Genomic DNA, 13,344 nt, shown 5'->3' on the forward strand with positions numbered 1-13,344 from the left:
GAGGTTTTTCACGTTGTCCATCATTCCAGCCAACTCTTTCCTTGTGTGGTCGTGGCGTTCACACAACGCTTCAAACTTATGCTCCAACGCCGCGTATTCCTTGTCAGCTGCCTGTTTAAGGTTCAACACGTTCAATTCATGCTGCGCCGTCTTTTTTGTCACATTTTTTTCATGCTTTTCTTGCTGCATTATCAAATCTGTTTGAAGGTCTTTCACCTTGTGTGTTAAGGTCTTATTCGTACCACGTGTCATCTTGAGCTGATAGCTATTGACTGATTCTTGATCCTTTGTCTTCTCTAATAGTTTACTCACTGTTTCCTCTGCAGCCTCCAACTTCTTCTTCAAAGAGGCGCTGAAAGTCTTTTCTTCACTTATTTGATCCATGTAGGTGTAATTTGATTTTTGAAGCGCCCCCACCTTGAGGTCCTGGTCCTCCATGAGCCTCTTCAGCTTCCTCTGAAGGATTTGGACATCCGGCTTGAGAAGGCGCTCCTCAAGGTCTCTCACTTTCTCCTTTAGGTTTTTAATTGTTTGATCTTGTTTTTCATTCTGCTCATCGAGAACCTCTTTTTCCTTTTGTTGCTGTAATAAAGTGCCCTGCAGCATTTGTATTTCAGCCTTCAAAATGTCATTATGTTCCAGGTGTTTTCTTTCTGTAGCCCTGGCTTTTACCCGAAAAGCCTTAAAACTATCACTTATTAATGTGTTAGAGCCCTTTAAAGTTTGAATCTCCTTGTCTCTTTCTTTGACCTCATTTTCTGACGTTATGTTCTTCTTTTTTTGTTTAGTTAAATTGTTGCAAACTTTTGCGTGTTTTATTGTAATTTCATCGAGGTCGAACACCGTATTCCTCGTCTGTTTATCGACGTCTTTGGTGTCCTTGCTCATGTCACTGAGCCTCCTTTGAAGGACTTCACAGTTCTTTTTTAATGTATCATTTTCTGCCCTTTTATCTTGAAGTTCTTCGGATAATGTTTCAATTTTCTTAGCTGAGTGACTGAGTCTCTCTTGATAATCCATTTTATTACTTGCTTTGTTGTGTTTAAATAATTTTTTCAGTGACTTCATGGCTCTAAATAAATGTAGATATTTATAAATATGCTGTAAATGTCTAATTATATATTTTTAAACCAGTTAAATTCTCTCAATCTCCAATGAACTTAGAATGTAGAAGCCACGCCCCTCCAAGGGGCGGGGCCTGTATGAGGTACAATTATGACGTAATGTCAACGTAACGTGAGCGTAATTGCGTCACTTCCCGTTTACGAAGGTTCGTTGTATTTAATCTTTTCCTGAATTAAACGTCCCGTAATCTCTCTGCACTTCTTTTAGTTTCAAGTCCAAACTCTGCTCGCTCTACTTGAGCAGTTCTGCTGTTAAATCTTTGACCAACGTTCACGAACTTGGTGTTTCGGTACCGCTAGCTTAGCAGTGAGCAACGTCTTCCTGCCCCATGTTGTTCCTGCTCGGTGACATGTTCAGATAGAACCCGGCCTCCTTTAACGAGAACGGTACCTGGAGAACATGGAGTGTCCTCGGGGCTCTGGAGGCTCACCGGGTCGGATTCATGCTGACCAACAGGGACCGGGACGCTCCGGGACGGCGGAGGAGCCACCGGCAGCACGCGCTGCTCGGTGAGGACAGGAACCGCAGAGCGACACGTGCTTCACGTCCGAGTCTCCAAAACGGAGAAAGTCCAAAAAGAGCCATGAACTTAAAATAAAGAATTTGTGTGAGAAAGGTTTCTTCAACTTCAATATCATTTTGATTCAATTCTGAAATGAATTTGAATAAAACAAATATTTTGAATTGAAATGTTCTTCCTAATTTTGAAACTTGAGCACTTTTCATCATTAGAGAGAGTAGATGTTATGCTTTCAGATTCAGATCTTATTTTTTCACCTTCCGATCATACGAGTTCAGTTCCTGATTAAATGGTAAATATTATATTACTACATTTTGATCAAATTTAAACATCCAAACAAAATGACCATAAAATGATCATCTCCCCTGATTTTCCTGGTCTGGAAAAGCGTTTTGAAACATCCCTGATATTCACGGAGCAGTGGTAACCCTGAATAAAGGGATGACGTCAGGAAGTGTACTTCCAGTAAAAGTTTATTAACGTCAGTCAGGTGGTGTTCAGTTGGTCTGCCGCCCGGCGGAGGAGAAACGGAGCCCGACAAACATTCCTGCGTGGAACGTTTGGGGAGCGTCAGGAGGACGGCCGCAGCGTTTTAAATTCATGTGACGGATGAGCGCTGCAGCCGTGTCTCATGATTTGTTTGACACTTTGGACCAATCAGCTCCTCCGGACACAAAGACACAGATCCTTTACATCGTTCACAAGTATCGCTGCATGAAGGTTTTGCATTGGTTGATGACGGACTGACAAACTTCAGAGATAACACAGGCCACTCCCACATGTGCTAATTAAAACAAAATCAACAGCAACCAAAGAAAAAGCTCTTTCTTTGTCCGCGGTCACTTGTTCTTGAGTCATGAATGTTGATTTTCAAAGTCACAAGCAAAAACCAAGAGAGTTGTGGTGGAGTCGAGGACCGTGACGGTCCTTCTGCCACTCGTCTCGTCCTCCTCTTCACTTCTTTTGGGCCGCCGACAAGCTGAAATACAACAGGACACTTGGTTAGTGCCATCAGACAGTTTGCGCGTCTGTCCTGCCTGTAACCCACAGGACAGCATTCGTGTTTTAGAGGTATCCATAAAGGCAATGCCCTTAAAAGTAGTAGTGCTGGTCTTTTATTGGTTTTACTCAGATGTGATACACGTCATGTTTCTGTCTTTTTGAATGTGTCCTCCTCGTGCTCGTTTCCCTCCATGTCGGTCCAGACTCACATCATATACGTGGTGAAGACTTTTAAAGCAATTCGCCCAATAACGCTGCTTAAACACAAGTTCAACCAGACAGTTTACTGGTGGACACCAAAGACTAGTGTCACCAACTAATCCACTTCAGTTATGTTGCTGAGTGACAGACAGAAACATCAGGATGTCACAGTGAAGGTGACCTTTGACATTTGGATATAAACTGCCGTCACATTTTATCGTATTCAGTGAATGAATTCTGGAGTTTTGGCCATATACATGTTTTGTCTGCTAAAATCTAATCAGCTCATCCAGCTGACTGAAGCACACTCCTTAGAAGAAAGTGGTATACAACCCGTCCTTTTAAAGGATGTGATGGGTTGATCAAATAAAAAGTGCTTTAGCTGTTTGTGTGATCACTGCTGATGAAGGCTGGAACAGACTCCAGTCAACAAACATCTTTCATGTCTGTGTTCTTGTGTTGAGTAGAAGAAGTGAGCGTCTCTGATGAGATCCTCCACAAACATCATCCTGCACAAAGAATCTGGAGACTTTCATCAACCTCATTCACAGTCTGAAAAATATTTCTCTGACCTCAGAAGTTTTCTACTTTGATGAAGAAACTCTTCATCCTCCTAAAACTCCTCCTCGCTGCTCCTGACAGTTTTTTGTTGTTGTTGTTTTTTTAACCTTAAAAGCTCTCTTAAGGGCTAAAATGTCTTTTATCTTGACAAAGATCTACTCTGAACTTTAAGGGGAAATTCTTGGAAAACGTCACAACTCTAAGAATGCTCTCAGAATCTCGTCACTGGGAGGAACTTTTAGTCCTTTGAGTCTTTGTTCATACGGTTAAGTTCGAACAAAGCTAGTCAGGTGGAGTCTCTGAGAAATGGAGGTGAACGTAGAGTCCTCTCAGAGCATGTAGACTTTCCTGGGTGTTTATTTGTGTCGACCTACTTGTTAAAAAACGCCTGGTCTTGAAGGTTCAGGACCAAACTGTCAGCGTTGAGGTACACCTTGTTCTGAGATGAAGCCACCTGGAAACAGACACATCATCCTCATCATCATCCTCCTCAATCTTTAACTCCACTTATGTTGGGGAAATAATTTTTTTTTAAAAATCCCATTTTTACTGTGTAATCGTGGTCTCACTGAATATAAATCTTGTGTATCTTGTTGAAAGTCATCAAGGCAGATAATCAATAGTACGTACCGTCTTAGCGATGCTCTGAGCTGCTCTGATTCTCCTCAGCTTCAGGTAGCCGGGGTTCTTCGTCACCGCTTGACCCAGCTGGCAGAAAGAGTTTTTGCAGTGTCAGCATAAAGAGTTAAATTGTACTTGAATTCCTCACAGTCAAAGAAAACAGACTCTGCAGGTTTGTTTCCAATGAAGACAGTGAAGCTCAGAACACACAGGTACCACGACGCATCACGAGCCAACAACTAACAAGATGAACACACCACAGAGAAAACTACAGGATGGATTGACCTTGAAATAATGACCATGACAATTACTCAGTGTTCAGACTGCAGCCCAACTCCCATTTATGTCATCCAGGCTGATTTTCAAAAGTCTGAACAGCCAAATAAACACGAGATGTGATTTTTACAATCTGGATCCGAACAACATGTGGAGGTTGGAAATGAGATTTCTACAGATGTGTTTCAGTCAACAGTCTCAGTCAACAGTCAACAGTCTCAGTCAACAGTCTCAGTCAACAGTCTCAGTTAACAGTCTCAGTCAACAGTCAACAGTCTCAGTCAACAGTCAACAGTCTCAGTTAACAGTCTCAGTTAACAGTCAACAGTCTCAGTCAACAGTCAACAGTCTCAGTTAACAGTCAACAGTCTCAGTTAACAGTCTCAGTTAACAGTCAACAGTCTCAGTTAACAGTCAACAGTCTCAGTCAACAGTCAACAGTCTCAGTCAACAGTCTCAGTCAACAGTCAACAGTCTCAGTCAACAGTCTCAGTCAACAGTCAACAGTCTCAGTCAACAGTCAACAGTCTCAGTCAACAGTCTCACAGCTGCACGTACGTCGTTACCATAGCAACCCGTGCAGATAAGTTCGTGATGTCTGGACGCACCAAATCTGATCTGTTTACTTGCAAATAACAGTGCGGACAGTCTCCAGGAGCAGTGATGCTGGATATAGGACTGTGTCGCTGGGTGACCCCCACAGCCCCCTCACAGGGTCGTACATGGAGAATAACAGTAGCGCCGCCGGTTTGCTGTGGCCCACGGAGACAGAGATGCTACGTAGCTCCGCCCAGTCCACACACTCAGTTACCATTTTGGCAGCTTCAGCCTCTCCCTCCGCCTGGATGACCTTATGCCTCTGGTCCTGTTGAGCTTTCTCCACGTAGAACTGGGCTCTCTGGGCCTCCTGCTGGGCTAAGCGCACACACACACACACACACACACACACACACATTATCACTGATAGTTCAAATGTAACCAACCAAGCCGTTTAGCCAGGATGGAGGGTGGAGGAGCTGGGGGAGGAGCCAACGGTGGATCTGACTGATCTGATTGGAAACCTGACGATACTACATCCCGCCCACCGATAGCTGTAACCTGACTGCACCACAGGCCTGTCAATCAAACAGACACGCCCCCTAAGAAGACAACTCCATCTGGCCTCAACGACTACCGACCGGTTGCCCTCACATCTCATGTGATGAAGGTGCTGGAGAGGCTGGTCTTGACCCACCTCAGACCGCTGGTGAAGTCTTCACTGGACTCTCTGCAATTTGCGTACCAGCCTCATGTGGGAGTGGACGACGCCATCATCTACCTGCTGCAACGAGCTCAGTCTCACCTGGATGGAACCGGAGACTCTGTGAGAATCACTTTCTTTGATTTCTCCAGTGCATTCAACACCATCCAACCACTGCTGCTGAGTGAGAAGCTGCAGGTGGTGGGGGGGTGGAGGGGGTGGACACGTCCACCGTCTCCTGGATCACTGACTACCTGACAGACAGACCACAGTTTGTCCGTCTGGGCAGTGTGCTGTCTGATACGGTGGTCGGTGGTACTGGAGCTCCTCAGGGAACTGTTCTGTCTCCTTCCTGTTCACCTTCTACACCACTGACTTCCAGAACAACTCAGAGTCAAGACATCTGCAGAAGTTCTCTGATGACTCTGCAGTGGACGGATGTACAAGGGATGGACAGGAGGAGGAGTCAGTGGTCGGTGTATAAGGGATGGACGGGAGGAGGAGTCAGTGGTCGGTGTATAAGGGATGGACGGGAGGAGGAGTCAGTGGTCGGTGTATAAGGGATGGACGGGAGGAGGAGTCAGTGGACGGTGTATAAGGGATGGACGGGAGGAGGAGTCAGTGGACGGTGTATAAGGGATGGACGGGAGGAGGAGTCAGTGGACGGTGTATAAGGGATGGACGGGAGGAGGAGTCAGTGGACGGTGTATAAGGGATGGACGGGAGGAGGAGTACAAGGCAGTAGTGGAGGACTTTGTGGAGTGGGCTGGTAGAAATCATCTGCTCCTGAACGTGGCCAAGACCAGAGAGATGGTGGTCGACTTCAGGAGGAAGACGACGGCTCCACAACCGCTGAGAGTTCTGGGAGAGGAGGTGGACATGGTTGAGGAGTACAAGTACCTGGTGTCTCCATGACAACAGACTGAACTGGAAGACCAACATCAACGCTGTCTACAAGAAGGGGAAGAGTCGACTCTTTTTCTTGAGGAACCTTCGATCCTTCAATGTGTGCAGCGAGATGTTGGAGATGTTCTACCATCTGTTGTGGCCAGTGAACTGTACTTCGCTGGGGTCTGCTGGGGGAGCAGCATTGGAGCTGGAGACACCAACAGACTTAACAAACTGGTGAAGAAGGCCGGCTCCATCATCGGCTACAAACTGGACAGTCTGGAAAAGGTGGTGGAGAGGAGGACGCTGAACAAACTGTTATCCATATTGGATAATCCTGACCACCCTCTCCACCTGCTGCAGGGACAGAGGAGGACGTTCTCCAAAAGATTCCTCCAGCTCCGCTGTCACAAGGACAGATACAGGAGATCATTCCTGATACAGGAGATCATTCCAGATACAGGAGATGGTTCCAGATACAGGAGATCATTCCAGATACAGGAGATCATTCCAGATACAGGAGATCGTTCCAGATACAGGAGATCATTCCAGATACAGGAGATCATTACTGATACAGGAGATCATTCCTGATACAGGAGATCATTCCTGCCGACCGCAATAAGACTGTACAATAACTCACCTCTGGCAAAATCCATCACACAACAATAACACTGTTGTCTGTGTTCTTGGTTGTTTGTATATAATATATATATAGATATATACTGTACTGTATATACTGTGCATTTTATATTTAAGATTTTTTTTTTACTGCTATTTTATTGCTTTCTATTATTATCTTATTGCTTCCTGTCTGCTGCTGTCGTGAAAAAATTTCCCCTCTGGGATTAATAAAGTAACTATCTAACCTAACCCAAAAACAGGTCTTCTTGAATCTTCTTTTCTAATGAATGAGGGATTATTTTCAGATGGACCTCCAGAAAACTAATAAGAAGGAGTGACTTTACTCCCGCAGAGCAGTTACATACAAAGTCAATGCAAAGATGCAAATGTGCGTTAACTCTCATCAAGGCCGTACTCGCGCCAGTAACACCAGACGAACATTCGTCACTACGCCTACTTCCAAATAAACAAAAGGCCCACATGATGAAGTGCTTTCTGTCTTTTGAATTTAACTTGTCGAAAGGAAGGAAGCAAACAAGCCTTACCGACTTGCTTGGCCTCCACAGCAGCAGTGTACTGGCTGCTGAAGCTCAGCTCAGTGATGGACACGTCATCCAGGATGATGTTGAAGTCTTTGGCTCTGTCAAACAGCTCCCTGCGCACCAGCAGCGACACCTGGAGGACAGGAGGACAACCGGCATCACACACTGAGCTGACCGCAGCGAGGAGACGAGCATCCGGTACCGATCATGTACTTTAGACAAGTATCATCCGTGCAAATGGATCCAAAATCCGTGTTGATGAAGGGTTCTAACAGACACTAGCTGTGTGCACACATCTACACACTTCTCGCCTCCAACTCTGAGACACACACGCTCTGTCAGCCAGTTCAGTCGCCATGGCGATCAACAGCAACCTGCAACTCTCCTGGTTGATTTCTGTCATCGGCTCATTTCAATCAGGTTTGTATAAAATATCTTCAGCCGAGTTACTCGGAGAACTTTGTTGTTACCGGCCGAGTCGCAGGTTACAGCTCGTCACTCCTTGTACAGTCTCTCCTTCCTCGTCAAGATATCTTCACTCAGCTGACTGCTCTCAGTGAGAGGCTGAATGCATATTTCAGTGTGGACAGTCGGCATAAATCACCCAGCTTCACACCATCAGTTTATTTAATAAAATAATATGACCAGGCTAACGATCTACAACAGTAAATAAATATCGCAACTTTTATAAAAAAAAAAAATAAATAAATCTGTAAATAGTTCTCTTACTCTTACATTGCTCTGAAGCTCAATTCTGGGGCTGTTTTGTAAATAGTTTTCTCTAATGATCAACTTCAGGTTGGTTCTGAACCACTTAAGCCCCACCCATTTCTGGTTTAAGCCCCGCCCCATCCGAGTACAGATGCGGATCATTTAGTTGGTTTAACAGACAGCCAACGCTCCACTCACTCGTCCCCAGCTGACAGCATCACACTGTATGGACTGCTCCAACAGTTGATTATCTAAATGGGATGAACTGTCGCCGTGACAACAGTACCTGTGCTCTCTGTGTGATGAGCTGCGAGGCGTTGAACTTTGCCACCACAGACTTGAGGACCTCGTTGACGATGGAAGGCAACACTCTCTCGTCGTAGTCCTTCCCCAGCTGCTGGTACATGGACGGCAGGTTGGACGCCAGCGGCCGGGACAACACCCGCACCGCAATGTTCACCATCTGCAGATCTACACACACACACACACACACACACACACACACACACACACACACACACACACACACACACACACGTTGGGCCACATTTGAACCTGAACAGGGCTCACCTGCTGCGTTGTGCCTTAAAATGCTGCTGAACAGGTGATTTAAAAGGATGTGTGGAATGTCAACACACTGCAGCATCTTTCTACTCCAAACACACGGGTACGTTTTACTTGCCATGGAAACAGCAGGTTGGTTAGAGCGCGTGTGTGTGTGTGTGTGTGTGTGTGTGTGTGTGTGTGTGTGTGTGTGTGTGTGTGTGTGTGTGTGTGTGTGTGTCTTACCTTTGCTACCAGTCAGAGAGGAGATCTTCCTGGGTTTGGCTCTGATGTCATAGATGATGGGGTACTGGAACCATGGTATCCTGCACAGGAAGTGAACGTTATTCACACAGGGACTTCCCAGAGTGCCTCTCTTTCATTAGTCGTGTCTCACTGACAACATGCCTGCTGTCAGCTGATCTGATGGGAACCATCAACAGGTTAACTGAGAGCTTCCAGGTCAACTGGGTCACACCTGTAATCCAACTCTGGGTGACTTCTCTTTATTGTATTTGAAGCAGTTGGCAGCGACCGACCGTCAACCATCAGTGATGTCATCAACCATCAGTGATGTCATCGTTGGTTTGTGAACGTTATGAATCCTCCAGTTCAGATTCTGTCCGTCACCATCTTTGCTAGTTCGGAGCGGTTTGGAGCAGGAAGTGACCATATTTGGACGAGCTGGGGGAGGAGCCAGCGGTGGATCTGACCGATCTGATTGGAAACCTGACGATACTACGTCCCGCCCACCGATAGCTGTAACCTGACTGCACCACAGGCCTGTCAATCAAACAGACACGCCCCCAAAAACAGGTCTTCTTGAATCTTCTTTTCTAATGAATGAGGGATTATTTTCAGATGGACCTCCAGAAAACTAATAAGAAGGAGTGACTTTAGCTAACAACACCGAGATAACTGATGGACACATTTTATTCACTTTGGATTTGATGAGAGAAGTAAAGTTTGTTTCTAATACTCCAGACTTTTGCGTGGGGAGCGGCGGACGTCTTTCAGGACCCGTTTTGTGCATAACGGTTCTCAATGATTATGATTAGTTTCAGTTACACTGGTGTACTGATGAAAATGTTAAAAGGGACAGATTTTGGTTGAATGTGTGACACGTCTGTGTGCACAAGACCTGCCTCCTTTAGGTCGGCACCCAATCAGAAATGACCAATAAAAACTTAAACAAGACAACAGGCTGATCAATATAAATACTGAAAGACATCAGGGAGCTGATTTATTGATCCTACCTGAAATGCAGCCCCTCAGCCAGAACAGTGTCCATCTGCATCCCTCCGATCCTGTTGAAGATGATGGCTCTCTGACCTCCTTCCACTGAGAGAGAGAGAGAGAGAGACACACACACACACACACACACACACACACACACACACACACACACACACAATACCAGATTGTATATAGAAACACACACATCACTGCAGTTGTCAGGGTTTCATTGTCTGTCTGACATTTCTCTGAGTCTGAGTGAAACCTCCATGAATGAAAGTGGACAGAAAATACAAACTGATCAGACAAAAGGAAAACAAAATCATCTTCACCTTCATCTCCACGCGGCACATGTTTAACTTTGTCATCACCTGGGTTGCAGAATATTTCCTCCATCTAACATCTGCACATCTAATCAGCGGAGTAGACAACGGATAACACTGTTGGTGTGTCTTTATGTTGAGTCAGCAGACCGAGGAAGTTGATAAATCTGTCGTTTTCTTTTAAAGCAACAAATATATCACGTGTTTCCTCGTGTCCTGTTGCGTTGATGACTCAGAACCACAGTCTGGGTTCAGTCTCTGTCTCGTAAACAATCAGTCAAGAAACCTTGATTCACAGAAACATCGGAGGGCTTCATCCTGAACTGCTGTTCGTCACTGCGGGTCGTCGGTGTCGGGCGGACGTAAACCGTGCGGAAAGCAGGAGGTCAAAACATTGGAGATGTGCGTGTTTACCTGTGTAGGTGGCCTCTTTCAGTCCGTAGATCAAAGCACCGGCTCCCAGCAGCACTTTGACTCCTAACCCCGCCCCCCGGCCTCCGGAGGACATCCGGCTGGCCAGATCCCTCAGGTGCTGCATGAGGCGCTGCAGAGGGAGATGACAGATTAGCAGCATCACCTCGGAGGGAGATGACAGATTAGCAGCATCACCTCGGAGGGAGATGACAGATTAGCAGCATCACCTCGGAGGGAGATGACAGATTAGCAGCATCACCTCGGAGGGAGATGACAGATTAGCAGCATCACCTCGGAGGGAGATGACAGATTAGCAGCATCACCTCGGAGGGAGATGACAGATTAGCAGCATCACCTCGGAGGGAGATGACAGATTAGCAGCATCACCTCGGAGGGAGATGACAGATTAGCAGCATCACCTCAGAGGGAGATGACAGATTAGCAGCATCACCTCGGAGGGAGATGACAGATTAGCAGCATCACCTCGGAGGGAGATGACAGATTAGCAGCATCACCTCAGAGGGAGATGACAGATTAGCAGCATCACCTCGGAGGGAGATGACAGATTAGCAGCATCACCTCGGAGGGAGATGACAGATTAGCAGCATCACCTCGGAGGGAGATGACAGATTAGCAGCATCACCTCGGAGGTTGATGGCTTCAGACTAGTGCTGGTTCCATCAGTCAATACAGCAATACATTGTGAGAAAGTTTATAGTCACCAACTTGGACTGTTTAAGTCATTGATCAGGTCCAAAAAGGGTTTTCTGCAGCACTGGTGCTGGATAGTTTTAGATTTTGGACTGAAGTGGGACCGACCAGGACACAAGGACCTCACTTTGTTTTAGTCTTTATTAAATACATGCATGAAGGTCATTAGACTTCCGGAGCCTTTCTGCACATCGTCAGGAGAACCCGCTGAAATGGTAGAACCACATCGGAGTACAGAGCTCTCCAGATCATCTAACGAGCACCGTGAGTCATCCTTACTGCCAGCAGGTCAGAGGTTCGTTTCGTCCAGAAGTGACGCTCTGATCTACAGACAGGAAACACCACCAGCTCCACCTGTCTGCACCCGGCGGGGCTGCAGGAGGACCCCGGACTCCCTCCTGACCTCTCTGTCCGCCCGGACTCTCCTCCGGCCGGCCTGCTTCGTGAGCCCGGGCCTGCTGACACCAAGCATGGACTGGTCGAGGCACGTTAACGGAGCTGACCGGGCTCCACCGGCTGTTTAACGGAGCCTCGTGAGCTCATCGGCAGCTGAACGTGTCCCACAGCAGCCCGTGAAGTCCCGCGAGTGGCTGTGGAAAAAGAGGCTACTCAAACAAATGAAGTCGTCCACTTACACTCGGCTCTTTGCTCGCCATGTTGCCGCGCGTCAAAATCCAAGGTCGATCCTGCTGCTCGTGGGCCGCAAAGCCTGCTGGGTCGTGGAGTTCCACTTTGTGCTCTTCTTCTTCTCCTCTCGGCGACCAGGCGCGTTACCGCCCCCTTCCGGACGGAGCAGGTGATTTGAGCTGCTCCAGAGTGCTGCGTATCGAGTCGACACGAGGATTTTCACTTTTAAAGTCATTACATGTAACATTTGTAAGAAATTAAACGAATAAAGTAATCTGTGAGGTATAATATTTAACCTGGTAGTTCAGTTTAACAGGAAATATGAGAGCTCAGTAAATACTTTTTGAGACGTGTTGCTGCCATCAAATTCAAAATAAGCACATTTTTCATTAAACAATACAAATTAATCTGTTTCAGGATTTGATATGTTGTCCTTGGTTAATTATCAATTAAATGTGGCTTTATGAGATTTGCAAATCATTGCATTTTGTTTTTATTTACATAAACATTGTATATCTTTACTTTAGGCTACTGGCCTTAGTTTGCACTACCGTGCCTGTAAAATGCATTTTGCTTTGTCTATATTTTAACTGTACTAACAAGATCCTAAACTCTGTTTTCAATCTCTCTGAATGTACACTGGTAATAACAGATGTTCTTTTGCCCTGACATTGTAGAATATGTGTGTACCGTGCAAACAGAGTCCTGCAGGCTGAGTTTAGATCACATGAAGACTCCACAGAAGAAGTGCAGACGTCTCTCCAACCTGTCAGGTACCTCTAACCAGAGAAGCAGTAGCCACAAACAAACCGTTTTTCTGTTTACTACACCGTGTTTGACGTTTACTGATGGCAACATCGTTCCTGTACTTTGATTTTCACATCTTCTGCACTGTGCAGTGTGAGGGAGGTCTGAGCAGTGAAAGCATTAAAGACGACAAACTAGTGGTTTTATTCACACCATTAAAACCTCGACAGATCCAACAAAACACTCGGTGTGGTCCCACACTGTGATTCAGAGCTCGTTTTAAACAGCTGCATGGACATCCTTACCGCAAACAAACTATTTAGTAAAAGAGTTTTACAATCCAGTGAATGATGGATCTGCTTTAAACCACTGGGGTGGTTCCTTCTCTGGCTGTAAGCCAAATAGATGTTTGTGCTAGAAAACTCTAAATAAAAA

The 13,344-nt window shown here is 46.0% G+C and overlaps 1 protein-coding gene across 3 annotated transcripts; it reads right to left on the reverse strand.

The window, feature by feature from the left end:
* Positions 1-2,100: 2,100 nt before the first annotated feature.
* LOC138199089 (prohibitin-2-like) lies at positions 2,101-12,276 on the reverse strand. 3 transcript variants are annotated; one of them, XM_069151022.1, is made up of 10 exons: positions 12,171-12,276; positions 10,825-10,954; positions 10,108-10,192; positions 9,098-9,177; positions 8,595-8,779; positions 7,601-7,730; positions 5,118-5,221; positions 4,040-4,117; positions 3,784-3,863; positions 2,101-2,624 (listed from the first exon to the last, which is right to left on the reverse strand). In XM_069151022.1, exons 1-10 carry the CDS (start codon positions 12,189-12,191, stop codon positions 2,600-2,602), a joined length of 918 nt encoding a protein of 305 aa, XP_069007123.1. In that variant the 5' UTR covers positions 12,192-12,276; the 3' UTR covers positions 2,101-2,599. The 3 variants fall into 3 exon arrangements, with proteins under 3 accessions (XP_069007123.1, XP_069007122.1, XP_069007124.1); XM_069151021.1 differs by lacking the exon at positions 12,171-12,276 and adding an exon at positions 11,939-12,139; XM_069151023.1 differs by lacking the exon at positions 12,171-12,276 and adding an exon at positions 11,815-12,135.
* Between the last annotated feature and the right edge of the window lie 1,068 nt (positions 12,277-13,344).

This window comes from Embiotoca jacksoni, unplaced genomic scaffold (assembly GCF_022577435.1).
Source record: "Embiotoca jacksoni isolate LCO1_2020_lvr unplaced genomic scaffold, fEmbJac1.0.p SCAF_16, whole genome shotgun sequence".
NCBI classification, from domain to species: Eukaryota; Metazoa; Chordata; class Actinopteri; family Embiotocidae; genus Embiotoca; species Embiotoca jacksoni.